The sequence below is a fragment of the Labrus bergylta genome, chromosome 6 (assembly GCF_963930695.1).
Source record: "Labrus bergylta chromosome 6, fLabBer1.1, whole genome shotgun sequence".
NCBI lineage: Eukaryota > Metazoa > Chordata > Actinopteri > Labriformes > Labridae > Labrus > Labrus bergylta.
In genome coordinates this window covers 29215236-29234147 of record NC_089200.1, presented here as the reverse complement: position 1 = coordinate 29234147, position 18912 = coordinate 29215236, and the positions used below count along the sequence as shown (strand labels likewise).

General features: G+C 38.6%; 1 protein-coding gene across 2 annotated transcripts; it reads right to left on the bottom strand.

Annotated features, from left to right (window-relative positions):
• Positions 1-2106: 2106 nt before the first annotated feature.
• lnp1 (leukemia NUP98 fusion partner 1) lies at positions 2107-14628 on the bottom strand. 2 transcript variants are annotated; one of them, XM_065956132.1, is made up of 4 exons: positions 14113-14628; positions 10063-10305; positions 8738-8836; positions 2107-2713 (listed from the first exon to the last, which is right to left on the bottom strand). In XM_065956132.1, exons 1-4 carry the CDS (start codon positions 14296-14298, stop codon positions 2696-2698), a joined length of 546 nt encoding a protein of 181 aa, XP_065812204.1. In that variant the 5' UTR covers positions 14299-14628; the 3' UTR covers positions 2107-2695. The 2 variants fall into 2 exon arrangements, with proteins under 2 accessions (XP_065812204.1, XP_020487018.1); XM_020631362.3 differs by lacking the exon at positions 2107-2713 and adding an exon at positions 6970-8451.
• Positions 14629-18912: the final 4284 nt, after the last annotated feature.

The window sequence follows — 18912 nt, the reverse complement described above, 5'->3', positions numbered from 1 at the left end:
AAAAAACTACTGGAAGGCCGTCAGAGACAGCATGGAAGACGTTTTAAAAGATTGATTTTTGTTTTGGTCATGTATCTGGGATAAATGCCACCTCAACTTCATGGCTTTTCCAAAGCTTACAGAGTAATGTTGGAAGACAGTTAAAAAAAAAACATGAATGATGTGAAGGACCACCTGAGTGGTTCAATGTGATGCATTACATTTTTGTACTGGAAAAATTACCTTTTGTTTTGAGAGTCATGAGTGATGTATTTGATGAGTGTTGAAAAGGATGGATTGAGGTTTTTTTTTGATTTCCAAAGTCTCTGACTAGACTTGTCTCCTCTGTCGCCCCCTGGTGGTGGAACAATCTGCCAAACTCCATTTGATTTGCATATTCCCATTTCACCTTTAAGAAAAAGTGAAAGACCCAGCTCTTTCATGAACACCTACGCACTTAATGATATTGATGACGATTATGATGGTTTTGTTTGATAATAAGGATGACGATATTTAGGATGGTTTTGATACTCTGAAGAACAGCTGTCGATGTTGTGCTTCCCATCCGTTCACTGCCTGTCAGCACCTGCGTGTCCGATCAGACTTAAAACAGTTTGTTTGCACTGATGTTGTATCCTCCGCTCTAGATCCTTGAAAATACAGCAATTAAATAATAAAGCCAAGAACCAGCAGGTATATATGGACGGGCCTGTGGCACAGACCATTCCCTGGACCTGAGCCTGCTCTGACTATATAGAAGAATGACTGAAGTGAACTACATGCCTACATCCTCTCTGACGTACCACGTTGGATAAAAGCGTCTGCTCAATGAATTGTAGATTTAAAAGAGCTTATGTTGTATTGTAATTCTCCTGCTTCTCTGCTAAACAGGGATTATTGTTGTGTAGTATAACTGTTATTCATTTTATTGTTTGTCTTCTATTTTCTGATTTTGCTCTAAAAAAAGAAATATATAATACTGTAAACACAAGTTGATCTCTTACTTAAAGAAAAAGAAAAGGCAAAGTATAGAAAGAAAAGCAAAATGCCAGAGTACAACATCACAACTGTGGAAAACTGAGTTGTGTTTGTATACAACACAGTGAACGTAACAGCTGCAGGCTCACAGTACTACAACTGTTTCACTGGTTATGTCAGCTTTCTGCAGACATGTATTTAAATATATCTCATTTATGATGTTCACTATAGAGATAAAAAAAGACTTTGATAACCCTGAATATAATTACACTTAAACTAACACTCCATCTGTTCTGTGGGGAACAAGCGATCCTATGTAATAATAATACCATACATCATACTAGATTCAATCAGATTTTGCTGTAAACTCTGGAAATGCAAGATAGACAAAAGTGAAGAGATGAAAGAAGATTAGACCTCATATGCAAATATTCGCATGCAAAACTAAAGCTTATAAGGCAGAGTGATGGAGCATATGGAAATGAGGACTCACTATTCACTTCATGTTTACAGAGTAAAGACTATAAGCACACACTGTACACACACTCCAAGTGGGCGGCCCAGGTTCAAATCCAACCTGTGGCTCCTTTCCCGCATGTCATTCCCCTCTCTCTCTCCCTGATTTCCAACTCTATCCACTGTCCTAGCTCTTCTTCAGAGAAAAAAATCAATCTTTAAAAAAGTTAGTGTCCGTGCTGCCTTAAAAATTTAAGTTAACCGAACTTAAAACGATAAGTTGAGATAAATTTGTAATTATTCCAAAGAAATACAATTTTCTAGACATCAAGTCAGTTGTACTTAAATCTTTCAGTTCATAAAACTTTTGATCACAATTCAATTTCTGTGAAATTATCTAGTTGAGGCAAAATGGTCTTTCAATTTCTTTTGACTTAAAATCAAAAGTTAAAAATACTTTATCAAAAGTTGAATCCACCTAAAATATTGAGTTAAATGAATTCATAAATTTAAATTGAATATATATATATATATATATATTTTAGTAAACTTAAATCAGTTTAGTTTATACATTTTTAGTGATTCTCTTTGCTTATGGAAACTTTCAACTTCCTTTCAAATAACAATTAAAAACAGTATCATCTCTACAGGTTATCATTATCATAAAAACCAACCAACTTAAGTTCTCCAACCTTTAATAGCAGATCAGATCAAATAACACATCTAAACATTTACAAATGTTGTTACTTAAAGTACTGTGCTGGCTTGTTAGTAAAAACATTTACCATTTATCTGTCACTTTTCTCAGCATTTTAAGATGCAATAAACTTATGAAATCAATAATTTACACATTTAATGAGGTGATCTTACTGTGGTAAAACAAACACTTCAGAAAAGATCTGAGACAATGTCCAAATATTTCTTGGCAGCTTTGAGAAAACTCCCGACCTCAGTGTAGTGCCTACACAGCTTTACGAAGTAGTCTTTTCTCAGTCCATGGACCCTTCAAGGTCACCACCGATATTCATTAGGTTCTTCTGTATGACTTTAATAAATACTGCACTTCCTTTTGGTAGTCAATGTAATTGCATACAGCAGACCCATGAGCATAGCTTATGTAAATTTCCCCATTGTGGGATAAATAAAGGATTATCTTATCTTATCTTATCTTATCTTATAGCTACCATATACAAATAGTCCTTCATGCCATGCTGAATGATCTGATCCTCCAGGACGACCTCATCTTCTATTACCAGGAGGATGCCGATGTTTGTATCCTTTGTTATGCCGTCCTCAGTGTCTGTAGATTTACAAAAGACAGAAAAAAGAGATATAGCTCTGAAATGTTTGTAATACTCTCTGAGAAACAACATTTTTAGCCGGCAGAGCCAAGTTGTTGTGATGTATGAGAATGATGAAACACCAGGGCACTCTAGAGCAATCATTCCCAAAGTCTGGGTCCCGATCAGTCGATCAATGTGAACACTAGTGTGCCAAAGTTTTAATTGTGGAAATGCTGTTTTTTTTTCAGGTACAGGCAGATCCCAGTCTGTCCTCCTCCAGTGGTCCAAACTGTAGTATTGTTGTTGCTGATAAGACAGTAATCCTGTTCTGATCAGAGTTATCAAACCATCCTGCTGCTTCTTCACTTCTGTCATCTCAGTAAGTTCCTCTCGTCTCTGAACAGGCTGTTTTTGAAACATCTACTATGCTTGAGTATACTGATTTCTCTGGCCAAAAATTCAATAAATTTATCAGACCAGTCTTCTCTCTGACTGTTTCCCACAATGCAAAGCACCAGGTCAAAGATTGAGAAGACGGACAGCAATGGCTATCTTCCAGAGAAAATAAATACACAAAGCAGACAATTTAACCAGATATCGCAATCTCTCCTCCTCTGTATACCTATTGAAAATAATTAATTTATCTGATTCTATAGGATTCTGTTTCTGCAGTTAGAAGTTCAGGCCAGAACAACTCCAATACCTGATCCTCAGTTTCCAGACTCTGACCAATCAAATGTGGAGGCTGCATTGGCTACCATGCACTATCCTTCAGCCCAAGCTGAGGCCTCTGCAGGTCCTTTTCACTCTCACTATGAGCCCAGGTTGGATAAATTGTCTGATAATGACGACATTGAACACTTCCTAGTCACACAGAATGTATTGTGTCAGAGAGTTGATTGGGTTTTTCACTTCATACCACTCCTTACTGGCAAGGCTAGAGGTTCTTTTGTGCATATGGACATTGATGACTCTCTTAATTATGAAAGTGTAAAGTCTGCCTTTCTTGCTAAAAATGACATTTGACTTACAGGCAAAGATTCTGCTCCCTTGACGTCAAGTCCTAAAGAGTTGTATGTGAGGCTCAAGGAGCTCTTTGGGAAATGGATCCAAGAAGTAAGTGAAATTACCAGCCAGCTAGCAGGCCAACAAACTCCCCTAGCAAAAACCTAATTTGTTATCTATGTAGACCGCCATACTAAACCTATGTGCAAGAAAAACTCGGCGAAGATGACACAAATGTGCTTTGTACCACGTCCTCACATTGAAAATTAGCTTAAAAATGACTGTTCTATTAAAAAGGAGAACATTGAAATTAATGGAACCACTCTTAGGTCCTTGCTCGACACAGGAAGTTTGTACCACCCAACATTGTCAGCAACAGTGACACCATCCCTATCTGTTCATGGAGACGAGAAGACTTATCCAACAGCTGACATGTACAGTAGAAGGTCAAACTTACCTTTTGAACATTGGGGTTGCTGATAATCTGCCTTTTGATGCTGTTCTAGAAAGAGATCTACCAGTTCTTTTTGATTTGTTGAAGCCAGAACAAAACAGAAAGTGTGATGCTGTGGTAACCAGAATGCATGCCAAGCAATCCAATGAGCCCTCCGCAATTCTCAGTGCCCTGCCCTTTTTCAATGAGGAGTTGGAGACCACACTTGGGTAGTCCCGGAAAACCCGCAGACAGAGAAGGCAGGAGAAATTCCAAAAGACAGTAGTGACACCATTAACCAGCACTGAGCCTCTAGGGTTTCAAGTTCCAGGAAATATAAGTGATATGCAGAAAACTTATCCATCTTTAGTCTCTCTTTTCCAGAAGACAAAGGAGAAGGAGGCTGAGTTGGACATTAGTGATGAGTATATCCTGCAAATGGCATCCTCTATCGTCAACAAGAGTCAGCGTTGCAGCTAGTGGTTCCCCAAGCAGCTAGAAACACCATACTTGCCTTGAGGCTGGCCACCTGGGCAAACACGAAACCATGGCTCGCATTTAAAACGATTTCCACTGGCCTGTGCAGAGATGTTTCTCATTTGAGTGCCTTGGGATGGACATTGTTGGTCTTGTAGAGAGAAGCAAAGCAGGAAACCATTATATGCTGGTTATAACAGACTATGCTACCAAGTATCCAGAAGTCTTTCCACTAAAATCCATAAAGGCAAAAGCAATACCTCTGTTTGGTACAATTATTTTCAGGGGTGGGCTTCCCTTGTGAAATATCAACTGATCAGGGAACTAACTTTATGTCTACTCTACTGAAACAGGGGTACCAGTTACTGGGTATCAGGAGCCTCATGACCATACTATCCTCAAATGGATGGGCTAACAGAGCGCTTTGACCAGACCCTGAAAAAGATGCTCCGTAAATTTGTAAATTACACTGGTACAGACTCGGATCGATGGCTGCCCTACCTCCTCTTTGCATACAGAGAAGTACCCCAATCCTCCACTGGTCTCTCCTTTTGAACTTTTGTATGGACATGAAGTTCGGGGGCCATTGGTACTGTTGAAAGAGATCTGGGAATGGGGCAAAGGGAGGGTGGGATCTGTTAACGTTGTATCCTATGTCACCCAAATGAGAGAGCGGCTGGAGAAAATGGGTGAGCTGGCCCAATCACACATGGCGGACGCCCAGCAGCAACAGAAGTCCTGGTACGACAAGTCAACCAGGCAGAGATCCTTCGACACAGGACAGAAAGTGCTGGTGCTCCTACCTAGTGATGACAACAAACTGTTGGCTAAATGGCAAGGACCGTTCCAAATCCTAAAGAAACTTGAGCCAACTACATACCAGGTATCAGCACCAGGGCACTCACGCTCCAGTAGGGTACTACACATAAACCTCTTAAAAGAATGGGTGCAGCGAGCTGAGAGAAAAACAGAAGTGATGCTAATAAGAAGTGTGCTGGATGAAGAAGTGGATGAACAACACTTACCTCTCTCTAGTGACCTAGTAGACCATCTCAGTTACCTCCCAGACAGCCAAAGGCTTCAGGTGAGATCTATCTGTAATTCAGAAGTTTTCCAGGAGAATCCTGGGAGAACAAATATTGTTGACCATGACAAACTCCATTTTCTTTTTCTAAAATCGTAATACAAAATCAACCGACCTGGACCCCCTGGACAATTGTTTTGACTATCTTGACGACTTTTTTGACAACTGTTCCAAAAGACTCGGCATCATGAGCACTGCAACTTCATTCACCAAGAAAACCGGGAAATCCAGCCACTCTCCAGATTACAAAAGAGCACGTTCAGACTCACTGCCCAGCACAGGTACATCTCTATCTCCATCCACATCCCCAAAACCCCCTTGCTGCAACGAGTAGGAGAAATACTCCTCTCAAACGAAAATAGAGCTCACCCTTTTTAAGTTAATATGAATCACTTTTCAAAGTTGGAAAACTTTCAATTAGTTGAGGTGACATAAACGTATAATATTGAGTTAACAACATTTTCATAGACTTGAAGTAAAACTAACTTAGAATTTAGAATTTATTGTTGTGTCTGCACAGAATCTGTCCTCCTCCTGTATTAATCTCCTTAATCTTATTTTTCCGTGTTTATGACGTTACTGGAGTGGTGTGGCGCTCTGAGCCAATCACAGCGCACAGGTAAAGACACATAAAACTGTCTCAACAAAAATACATTGCTGTTCAAAAGTCTTCTCTTTGTTCTGCGTACACCCTCAACGTCATGTTGATGAAGGAGCGCTCATGCAGAAGGATTGTTGGCTGTTTGGGGTTCAGTGGGTCACACAGGCATGCACACATAGGAAGGTTAGAGGGCCGTTATGGGACTTTTGTGCTGGATGAAGACCAGTAGAGCGGCTTGGACATGAACACATGGACACGACATGTGGGACACATCTGTTCCTTCCACAGCCACTGCTCCATGCACTGAAACACATTTTAAAAGAGATTATAACATCTGGATGTTTATGACGTCTGCAGTTTTTGATTATCTCTCTTGTCACTTGTTTTACTGTTTTTAACTGTACTTTCAAAGAGTTCAGAAATAAAGAAAAGATTATGTCCTTTGTTATGTATTAACTCAACAATTTAATTCTTTGGTTATTCAGAGACTTATTTTTTTTTTTTTTTAGTCATCACACCGCAAATAACAGACACTGAAGTCAACACTGAACAAAAAGACACACCTCATCATTTAGGACTTCTTTAAAGTGATTCTCAAACTAAGAAAAAATTACAAAAAATACTGAAAAGTCCCCAGACTTAAGGGCAAACAGGAAAAATAAAGACAATCATCAACCAATCAAGATCATTTTTATTTACTTTGTCATATTTAATGTGTTTTTACACTTTTTTTTTTACCTCTAAGACTATTTTAATATTCTAGTGTTTTTCTGTTAGTGTTTTGTTTTGTGCTTTGCTTTTATCGTTTGCCTCCCAGAACTTCAGCTTTTGGAGCTGGCTGAAAAAAGTGTTGCAGGCCCTGGCATGGTTATACATAGTCAGACAATTCTGGCCTCCCATGAGACTGGGCCCCAGAAGAAAGATTTACGGGCGGCCTTGCTGACTAACCCTGGTATTCTTGCCCTAAATTCTGTTTTTCCACTTCAGTCCAGTAGTTGATGGTATTGCACCTTTGACAAGTTCTTCAAACAGGCAGTCAGCACTAAAAGAAGAATAAATGCACCCCCTTTAGTTTTATACACTTTATATTTAACAGTTGATGTAGATACTGTGATGTTACTCATGTTTTTTGTAAACTGTATTTGGCTGTTGCCTTCATTGTTATTGTTTTTACTGAAGGTTACCATATTTGGATGCATTGCAACACCTTATTGCAGGTGATCCCTTTAATGGAGCGTCAATCACAGGTAAGCAGTACCCTAATGCTTATTCCCCCTGCTTGATCATCTATTTTCTAATATATGGGAAAATAATTTACAAAATTAAAATCATGCTTTATTGACAAGGCTTGATTCTAGAAAGGTCATAAATAAAGTGCCAATTGCAGTAATTGTATTCTTTTCTTGTTTGTTTTTACAACCAGTGGTGTTGCCCCCTGCAGGTCAGTAGAAAGAGTGCAGGTCTAATGCAGTACTTTTTTTTTTATGCACACTGTTGTTGCCCCTTTTAATTAAAGGGTGAGAACCAGCCATTGACAAGACTGTCAAACTTTGTGTCACATTAAGCAATGGAATTTTTAAGCCAATGTTTATCTACACAACATAACTCGCTCATCCTTAAATAAAACACAAACCCTTAAAAAAAAACAATTAACAGAAAAGGAACCGTCTCCCATCAGAGAGCTGTACTCTCAGTATGTTCAAACAACAATTCTGTTTGTTTGGACATTTATTTTTCTTGAAAATAATGAAGTATGTGTAGCGGATACTTGAATATTGGGCCATCAGATACATCGAAGAGACAGTTGTAATGCGTCCAAAGCTTACTTAGTGGTCGGACCCACAGATCCGTTTCACAGGTTCAGATCAGGCACAGTCGGACCCTCGAGAATCTTACACTTTTACATCACACCATAACTTAGCAAAAGTTCAGGGGAGCATTTAAAAATAATCATCCGTTTTCTCCTCCTCCTCCCTTCAGATTGATTTCAGCGATGTCTCCTCAGGGAGAGCTGACGGCGTGGTGTGTTTGGCGCCTTCTCCATGGTGATGGGTCCATCTTCAGACCTCCTCCTCTCACCTGAGGGTCTCCTACCCTGACAGGCCGCTGCTTCACTGCTGCTGCACGGCCGACTCTGCTCTAACCTGTGCGCCCCCTTTCCACCAAATGGAGACACCATGATCAGTAAGTTTCCTTCAAGCGGGGCATGCTGCTAAAGTTCGCTCCATGCTTCAGAGGAAAGAGATTCAGATGTAGACAGATTGCTTTCATACCACTTCACATCATGCACATCCAGGAATGAGCTGATTTCAGGCACGGGGGATGTGATATCTGACATGCTGGGAAGCTGGGAGTGAACCAGTCAAGACTCCTTTTGGCAGTGTGAGCATAATGTGAAGGAGGAGACATGCAGTGTGTCTGAATTAAGCAAGATATTTTACCTCTTTGTGAAAACTGTGTGTACAGTGAAGCTCCTGAATGCCTCCTCCGCTCTTCCTTATGTCCTCATGACAGATCAGACACAGTTTGTCTTCATCATTCTGTAAAAGAAAATAATCAACCTTCCCTTTAAAAGAATACAATCTGAGAAAAATTGACTATTACTGCAGTGATGTTGTATTTATCTGGTAAATTCACATTTCATTTGTTTTGACAGATAACACTGTCCTCTTCAGTTAGAACTTTATATGCGCCCTTTACCGTACAGCCTGTTCTCTAATATTCAGCTGTATGATTGTGCAGCCATAGTGCAGAAAACGATGCTTGACTAAATAAGAAATTCGGTAATAGAAAATTTCTCCTGCAGAGCGCACTTTCATTCATCGATAACCACATTGTGACATCGAGGAGGCATGGAATGAGCACTCTGAGTAGTTACACACACTAAGATTTCTTTTTTCTCATAGTCCACTGCACTATGTTTTTTATTTTTTAATTCTATCTTGTATATTGTAATATCTTCTTATACTGTATTATTTAAGTTGTTGCCAGTTCTGCTTTATTTCCTTGTTAATTGTTTAGCACCAATACACCAAGTCAAATTCCTTGTATGTGTAAATGTACTTGGCAATAAAACCCGATTCTGATTCTGATGAGACTTCACATGTTTTCAGTTTCAAAAGTAGACATCATGATTCATTTGTATTTCATGACTGACGAGAGTTCAGAGACCCATGAAGTAAAAATAATTAACCTTTGCTTACTACATCCTATCCTTTATAACTCTTAAACATGCACAGATCACAGGTCATTAACTTCTCTTAAAGGCACAGGACATGGTTAGTGTTATTGACTTAAATATACTTTTTTGGAACTCTTAGTGGACTGTAATACATATGTTTTAAAGAGCTTCAGTTGGCACATACATCATGCACCTTGGCTTTTGTTTGGAAAGTGTTGTTGGACAAGAAACACATAAAACCACTCTTCTGTAAAAAAAACAAAAACCTAAATAATGTTTTTGCTGCAACTATAGTTTTGAAGTATAACTACAGCTGGATTGCCTATTTTGAAATAACAAGGCATAGAACGGGTTTAAAAGAGTTAAATTTGGCAAAGTTAAAATTCCCCCAAATTCAAATGAGCAGTGATGGAGCCCTTTAATATCCACATCATTATTTGATAATATTTTTAGTATTAAAAAATGCTGATTAATATGAATATAATGAGGTCTGGATGCAATACGTTGTTCAAATCTGTCCAGATATGAAAGCTTTTGAATCTTTAAGAGTACACATCTAACTTTACAGCGTGGAGTTGTGCTCACCAGAGATGTGGTCCTCTTATCTCGTAGAAAAAGTCTCTTCTCAAAGGACTCAGTGAGCTCGGGGATGGTGCCGAAGCGGATCTCCTGTAGAGCCGAATTGCCTCTGCTGTTGTCGTCTGAAGAGGAGCGCCGTGCTCTCTGGTGGGGCCGGACCTCTCCCTTCTCCCTGCTTTTTATGTGGCTCGGGGAGGGGGCCATAGCAGCTGCATGGAGCCTGTTCAACTTCATGGCATCTAATTGTGACTGTGGATCACACGGTATAAGGGATGATAAAACCCCATTAAGAAAACAGTTATTCAAACTCAGGTAATTGAGAAACTCTAACGCCTAAAACTGTGCAGCTGTCCTGTGAAAGGGGGTTAATCACTACTAATATTCTTAAGTAACATGTTTGTCTTTACTCCAGCCACATCATTGATCATTAACACAACAGCAGTAATCAAATGTGGGCCCTAAGAAAGAGATCACATCGGACCCCACCACCACTGCCCACACAGACTCTGCACAGCTATATAACCACACATCTGTTATTTTAAAGTTAAAAAAGAGGCTGCCTGAATGTTATTTTTTACAATAAAAGCAAAGCAAAAAACAAATAAACATGTACGTTTTATTAGATTGAAGAAGGTCTTCTTCTATGGCATTGGGTTAATCATTTGCTATGTAATGAATAATAACTATTTTAATACTTTCAGGCCCCCTCAGTTACAGACCCTCAGAATCATCCTAACTTTTCTCCCTCATTTAACGCTCAGACCTCTTATGTTTCAAAACACATACTGGACATTGAGGCCTCTTATGGGCTTAAAAAAAGAGAAAAAGAAACATTTCTTTGACTATTCATTTATGATTGAATCTGCAGCAGTGGCCTACACCAGTGAAAGTGTTTGGATGCTTATGCATTGTTGTGATGGTAAGGTTCTGTGTTCGTTTAACAGGGACATGACGATCATTGCCTTATTATGTAAAATACAAAGTATGCTATGCAAACAGGTTTCAAAGCCGTGGCTAATTTGCAACCCTCGTCCCTGGCAAGGCTTTTAGAATTGAAACAGAAGCATGAGACTGAAATAAATACAGAAACAGTGATGCTATACAGATGCAGACATTATAATGGAATACAAATAACAGACTAAAACAAGTAACAACAGTTAAATATGGATTATAAGAGGAAACTTCAGTTTCAGCCACTGTTTTCCTGTCTCTTAAAAACCTTGAACTTTGTCAGTTACTGTTAATAAAATTAGTTTAATCCTGGAAATATGCACACATGATATGTCTGTTTGCAGGCTTTCTCTACTCGTAATGGGATGAGCAGCTTCTTGCCCCTTTGAGCTGCAGTGGAGCAGCTGCTTTACAGAGCTGACACTTTCAGCTAATAATTAAAGAACATGGTATCTTTTTGAGTCAATCACAGTTTAAAAAAGGCAAACTACTTTTTGGGACTGTGACCAGGTAATGTAACAGGGCCATTACACCATGAGTAATGACACAGAGCACACTGACAAGCCTGATAATAAGGGCTGTGCAACATGCTAGAAAAATGTACAGAAACACACAGGTGATCTTTTTATTTATTCAATGTGAATCTCTTTTTACTGATTAGAGGTTAAAGAGTTGCATTTCAATTTCACTTAGGTGTTATTTGAAAAATGAAAAAAGGGTAAAGAGGTGAAGCTGCACTCTGAATTTCATATTAAGTATCATTTAAAAATCATCCAGCCAACAGGCAGAACATTGTGTGTTAAAGAGCTTTTCGTTTTTCATTGTACACTGAGAATACCAGTGGACATATATGAACATTACATTGTAAATAGAATTGCTCATTTATTTTAAATTGTGATAAAAACACAATCAGTACAGCTGTCTAACAATACAATCTACAATACTTTTTTTAAGTTCACTGTATACATACACTTTTTATTTTGGCCCCTTTTGCTTCCATATTAAGAACCATGTTATTAAATATAAGGCTCTATATAATGAACTACAGCAATTAAGTAACACAGGTCACAAGAGAGACAGTACAGAAGAGGCAGATATATCCTGAATTAGTTTAAGTATATTTCACAATAAAATGCATCCTACAGTTCCCACAATGCAATATGGGGGCATTTCTTTTGGTTTGATCCTTCCTTCCTATCACACTTACACCTCTTTTCTCACATTGTACTGTAGATTTTTTCCTCACTATAACTAGACTCAACACACTCAGCCTCTTGGTGATCTTATAAATGTGTACTATAAGACTTAATGGTTTGAGATAAGTTGTGTAATCCATCCGATTCATATGTAGACTGTTTGGCTCGTCGTACCTCTGGATCGTATGCTCACTTTGAACACTCATAATGAAAAAAAATCTATTTTGTGCTGAGTTTTTTTGCCCTCATGGTGCAGTTTGGCACCACCTAGAGGCCAATCTCTATGAGCACACGCTGTTACATCTTTTAGTAGATGGTTTTTGTTTCATAATATCTGACAGCTCAACCACAAATTTCTCCTTTGGTTCCCAGAGAAAAAGATAACAAAGTGAAACAGTGACGAGTCACGGTGATGCTTTAATGGGATTAAACATTTCAAAAGAACAAAGTCTTGTTGTTATCCCTCAACCTGTCCATCAAAGAACTTGCAGGGTATATGTGTACAACTTGGTAAACGTTCACATTGTTGGCTCGTTGTTGAGCAGTGTGTATCTTCTATATGTGCCAAAAGCTGCTTCTGTGTAGCTGTCTGTGACCTCTGAGCTCCCTGTGACAGGAGACGAGTGAGTCTGTGAGTCAGGTCCCTTATGGCTGAGTAAAGCAGCACACTGTCCACAAGAGAAAGTGAACAGACTGTATGTGGAAGAGCCTGTAAAAGTCCATCACTAAAGAAACTACATTTTCTTTGTTTAAAGAACACGATTCCCTGCATTATTTGTATTTTATTTCAATTTCAGTCACACATACCATATCTATTTTTAAAATAAACTTACATAAACATCAACTTATGATCAGCAGCAGAAATCTGGTCTGCATTTTATTTGAAAACGTTCTTAAACATTGGAAAAGAGCAACACTGTTAGGTTGGATAAGTTCTTGTTTTTTTGTTGTTGTTTTTTTTTAGATTTATTTTTTGAGCCTGAGATAGGACAGAGGATACAGCCGGAAATGAGGGAGAGAGAGAGAGCGGCTAACAACATGCTGGAAAGGAGCCACAGGTGGGACTTGAGCCTGGGCCGTCCACTTGGAGGACCACAACCTCCATACAGGGGGACGCACTTACCACTGTGCTACCAGCGCCCTAAGTTCTTGTTTTTTATGTTGGAATTTTACGTGATATAAAACAGAACATGAAGTTGAATAAACTCATGTTTCCACACGTTTCACCGCTATATTAGAAGTTATAATCACCATAATAAACTGTGTGAGCTGCAGGAGCGTCACATATTTGTGTGCATCAGCACAACTTTACACCCTGCATAGTACTCATACCAATGTTTCAACTTTCCACGTCTGCAGAGGGAATACATGCATTCATCTGCTCTCTTTGTCTGCCATATATAAAATAATTTTATCTTTAACCTGAATGCACACATTTTGTTTTCATATCTTCCATGCCAACACAATGCAGTGGGACCGATGGAGGATATTTTTTTAATGTGGCTTTAAAGTTATGGTATAAACAGTAGAAAGTTACTCTTCACTCTGTGGTCAGGTATTACTTTCTCAAAATAGTAAAAAAAATATGTCCTTTTTTTAGTATTTACTATGAGGATTGGTGTGCAGCTATTTCCATGCACCTTAAATGTTTGATGATGATATTTATGAAAATAATATTTATGATTACTGCCATAGATGGTCGATTATTATGTTTAACCCTAAAGGTCTACCCTAATGATGTTTGAGATGGCTGTTATGGACTACATCGATCATTTGTTTAACTGACGTGCATTTAAGAAGTCTATTCACTCTGGGCTGAAGCACAAATCATCTCTGAGAAATCATTAAAGGTTTTTATGAAAGTCTGAGCGCAGAGTCACATGCATACATTAAACTCTGCTGGTCTTACCACAGTCGGCAGTGAGGCTCTCCGGTCACCTTGTGTTTTTGCGGGTCTTCTGAAGCTGCGTTTTCTCTCTCTGGAGTGTCCAGTCTCTGAACTGTGACCCCAGTAACTGCTCATCCATTTAGTGAAGTTCCCATCATCGTCCTCATCATTGTCCATGATGATAGCAGGCAGGAGCCTGAGAGACATGCTGGAGCTGTGCAGGGAGCCTCTCGCTGCAGCAGATAATAGTGTAAGTCCGGCTGAGTGGCACAGAGTGCAGAGACAACACTGAGCTGACCTACTAATCCTCTGACTGACTGCCTGCTCTACTACACAACTCTGTCCCACAAGGCAGAGGTAACTTACTCCAATTAGAGCCCTCTGCAGGCTCAAGCACCGCTGCTGTAGTCCTGTTATTCTTGGATCACCCAAAAATAAACTGCACTGCTTTTACTCGGGTCTTTATAGAAGTGAATCCCCTGTAATCGAGTTATTGTGGATGGATTGAGTAAAGATGGAGGTGATGGGAGTAAACAGGGAGGCAGAGAGGAGCGGGTAGTATTTTGGCACGGGTTGACCGCTGCTTTTAATCTTTCCATTACAGTCATGGGCCTGAGGGTAGACAACTGAAACTCCAATTTCCCCATACTTTCCACTCGCTGAGTACATCAAACCTGTCAATAATTATGGAGTGCAGGGCGCCCTGTGTTACACTGAGAGCCCGGGGCCTGTGTGATACAGGACACAGAGGGAGCATATCTATGCATACTACTACTTCATCATATTTTCTTCTTTGCAGGATGTTGTGTTTATCGTTCATGGTAAAATCCTGTTATGAGAGTCTGTGCACAATTCAGCAGCTGGGAAAACAACATCTGTAAAGTTGGAAGCAAAAAGAGAAGAAAGCCCATTACACATCAGGTTTCATTGGACAGTGAGAGAAACCAAAGCACAAATAACAATACAATCAACTATCACTGTTTAAATTTTTCAACAAACAGATAATATAAGACATTTTTTATTCTACTCTTTCAAGAGATTAAAAAGAGGACATTTCATCACCAATAATAGAAATGTGAGATGCTGTAAATTCATAGAAGACCGATTGACAAGTCTGCAGAGTGCTCTGAAAATATCATAAAAATAACAAGCAATCTGAATATTTAAAAACTGTTTTCTTTTGTTTGTTTTTGAGCTTTCTTAAACTGATATTTAAGTAGACCTGAACAGATGCCATCAATTCCTAGTGGAGTCCATTACTAATATTAGCTACGCTCTGACATTTCAAAGCAGGCTTATCCAATCAAAGTTAGGAAAAATGTCTTTACTTAAATTACTCACATCCTATAATATTGTTCATTTATGCAATTTGTTTTCAACTACAACGTTTTAAGGAATGTATTTGGAATAAAATAAGATTTGAACATGGACAAAATCTGAGAGGATCAATGTGTTGCTAACTATCGGCAACCCGTGACATGGAGGCCTAATCCTGGCGGGCAATGTTATGAAACATTGATGGTGCTGTAACATCAGATAATGACTGAAAGCAGATTACAGTAAGTCTGCTTTCCAAAAATGGAAGCCAATTTACACAATACGATTGACAAACACACAACATTCCTTATGAAATTAACTCAAAATGTGGATTTAAATTGTAGACGCTCATAGAAATATATCTTAAACCTTTCAGAAAATGACAAATCAGCCTTCAAGCCAGAAAAAAATCTCATGATTTTTGAAAAAAAGGAAACTGACATAAAATGTACATTGTTAAAACTCCTCTAGTTTAAACTTTAGATCTTTAGTTTAAACACATTTTGATGAATACAGATGCCTCCTAATGACTTTAGCATAGCAAAGGAGACCAGCTGTTACAAGATTGATTATTTTTATGAAGTTATTTGTAATTTCTGAAACCACACTGCAGAAACAGATATTATTTACATTTTCCACAGCAGATATTCACCGTGAGTGATTCATCTGACAGTTAAAATAAAGTAAGGGAATCAAGTAAAGAAAGAGAGGTGAAACTTTGTCCAAGGAAGCGTCAAAATCAACAAAACCAAAAGTTATGGGTGCCGATAGCCAGAGCAGTGATCCTCAACTGATGTGGGTCGCAGAAACGTTTTCAGTGGGTTGTGAATGTGTACATGGAAACAAATGGTCTACAAAGCGCTTTTAAAACATATTTGTTGGGGCGTGGGTGGCCTAGTGGTTAGTTTGCGCACCCCATGTACAGAAGATGTAGTCCTCGAAGCAGACGGCCCGGGTTCAAATCCAACCTGTGGCTCCTTTCCAGCACATCATTCCTACCTCTCTCTCTATCCTTGATTTCCAACTCTATCCACTGTCCTGTCTCCAAAATAAAAACATAAAAAGCCCAAAATGAATCTTTAGAAAAACAACAACAATGTTTTGATTCACTTGTGCTATCAGAGGGTCAAACTGTACAGTTTTTCATTTCATAAACCTTGTTGATTGAAAAAAAAATATGGCTGAGGCTAGACCAGTTGAGAACCACTGCCTAGCGGTTAGGTCACCCCCCCATGTACGGCGGCTATAGTCCCTCCAAGTGAGTGGCCCAAATTCAAGTTCATCCTGCGGCTCCTTTCCTGCATGTCATTCCCCTTTCTCCTTTCTCTCCGCCCATCATCCCCCTCCTCTTCTGTGTTTGTGTTTTGGAATCAGGACTAATCAGCCAGAGGAAAAAAAAGATCCTCAATAATAAACTTCTGTAGGATCTGTAACTCACAAGTTAATCTGATTAAATTATTTCACTGGAGCAATTTTGTGCATTTAGTAGTTGATCTGCAAAGATTAACATTTTTAAAGTACCTGCTCCGCTCATCTAAACAATTCTCAGCATTAAAGGAGCATAACCACATCACAGGTTTCCAAACAATTAGTGGCAGCGACTAACACTAATCCAGGCTGTGCTAACAATAGCAGACATGTTTTCAAAGAATAACAGACACGAGAGTCAGGAATAGAAAAGAAGATCAGACAACCTTAATGTAACCTCTTTCAGAGCACTTTCCACCATTGTTAAAGCAACAACATCAGCTCTGCTCTCTCTGAAGAGACAAACATCACATGCAAGGTTATTGTGTGTCATCATGTGTTGCGGACTAGTGGCAAAATTGATTTTAAGGCTTTTTCAAAACAAGCTACTGTGCCAGAGATTTATGTTTGAGGCAGCGATATGTTTTAAGTTCAGAACCAGGACACAACAAAATGTACACAGGTTTAATCAAGCTATCAATTTGATAAAAGTGCTGAATCAACATGTGGAATTTAAACATTTCTCTTTACTGTTAGAGAGAAAGTCAAAATAATTTATCTAATAAAAATACACTTTGATGTTTTACATTTTATCTTCTTTTTATTTAAATTATAATTTTGAATTAATGATTGTGTAAGGTGGATATAGTAATTTGTCGATCCACAAATAGAAAAACTAAGTGAATAACTGTCCATTAAGGGTGCATGTTGTTGTGAGGACAGGGAGTTTGATTACACAGGTTGACCTCTAACCAGCTGCATATAGTTGACTTAAAGAACGGCTCATTGCTGGTTCTCATTGTTTCAGGACAGATGGCCTTGGGCTCAAATTGAGTGTTCGGACTCCAGCAGCGCCCGGACAGACGGGCAGAGGGGAGGCTGAACCTGGCAATGACACAAAAAAACACTCAAACTCATAATTGTAACTCACATTGATCAGAATAACAAGTTGAGTGTTGATGCTGGGGCTGAAAAACTTTTGACATTTGCAACTAATTAACCTTCACTAATACAACAATATGCACAACATTAAGTCAGCATTTCCCTCTGGGTTTTAAAAAATTTATCCATGCAACATTTTCAATTCAAGTGCATCTTCCTTTTCCTTAGTATTACTTCCAGCATCATTTCTACAGCTCGGAAGACTTTCTATGTTCTTCCTCTATATAAAGGTGGTTGCAGCCCTGATTTGAATAACTATTGTACAATTTCAAAATGACCATGTCTTGCTAAAATAGTGGAATCAATTGTCAATGACCGGTAAAAATCATTTTAATTAACACACTCCACTGGGGGTCAGGACCCCTGGGGGGTCTCGAGCCACCAAGAAGGGGGTCATAAGAAGCCTTCCAAAATAAACAAATAACAAAATTAAATTGTATATTTTAACCCTTGTTGTAAAAAAAATGAATAGTTAAATTAAATATTATTATATGAACTTTCGTATTTATTCTCAAACCCCGCAATTGAGCAGGAGAAGGGATGTGAGGAAATCAGCAACACTGGACCCTGGTGGACAGAACAATTATTATATATTTGTTTAAAATCTTGTCCTTTTCGTAGAAGTTTCCTTAGAATAATTTCAAGTTGTTTTTTTTTGCTTTCATTTCTGATCCCAATTTGTATATAAAAAGCTTTCTGCAAAAAAAAAGTGTATATGGTGGTAGTTCTTCCAGGATGTTCCTTTATGAGCCTTTTTAGGCCCTAATACCTCTTTCAAAGGACAGACCTCAAATGCAAACAATTATCATTCCAGAAAAGGCATGATAAAGATGTTGGATGTGAATAAACATTTATCTATTGCCTATTTGCCTACCCTGTTTTCTGCTGAAAAAACAAAGGATAGCTTTTTTAATGTGTGCTGATCTCAACAACAAAAGAATTTGTGACCATCTAATTCATTTATTTTCTAAACATGAAAATAGGATTATTGAGAGGGGAAACCCAATTACTCAACCTTATGAAACAGTAAAAGTAAAGGGTCTTAATTAACAGCAGGATAAAATAAAGATTTAATCAATACATTTACATGGCAAT

What these genes read in the sequence shown, in the direction of transcription:
- lnp1 (XM_020631362.3), bottom strand. Translation starts at nt 14,298, where the DNA reads ATGTCTCTCAGGCTCCTGCCTGCTATCATCATGGACAATGATGAGGAC. An exon ending in GAGCCTCACTGCCGACTGTG is followed by an intron (nt 10,306 to 14,112) that starts GTAAGACCAGCA and finishes TGTGATCCACAG; the next exon opens with TCACAATTAGATGCCATGAA. An exon ending in CACACAGTTTTCACAAAGAG is followed by an intron (nt 8,452 to 8,737) that starts GTAAAATATCTT and finishes TTTGGTGGAAAG; the next exon opens with GGGGCGCACAGGTTAGAGCA.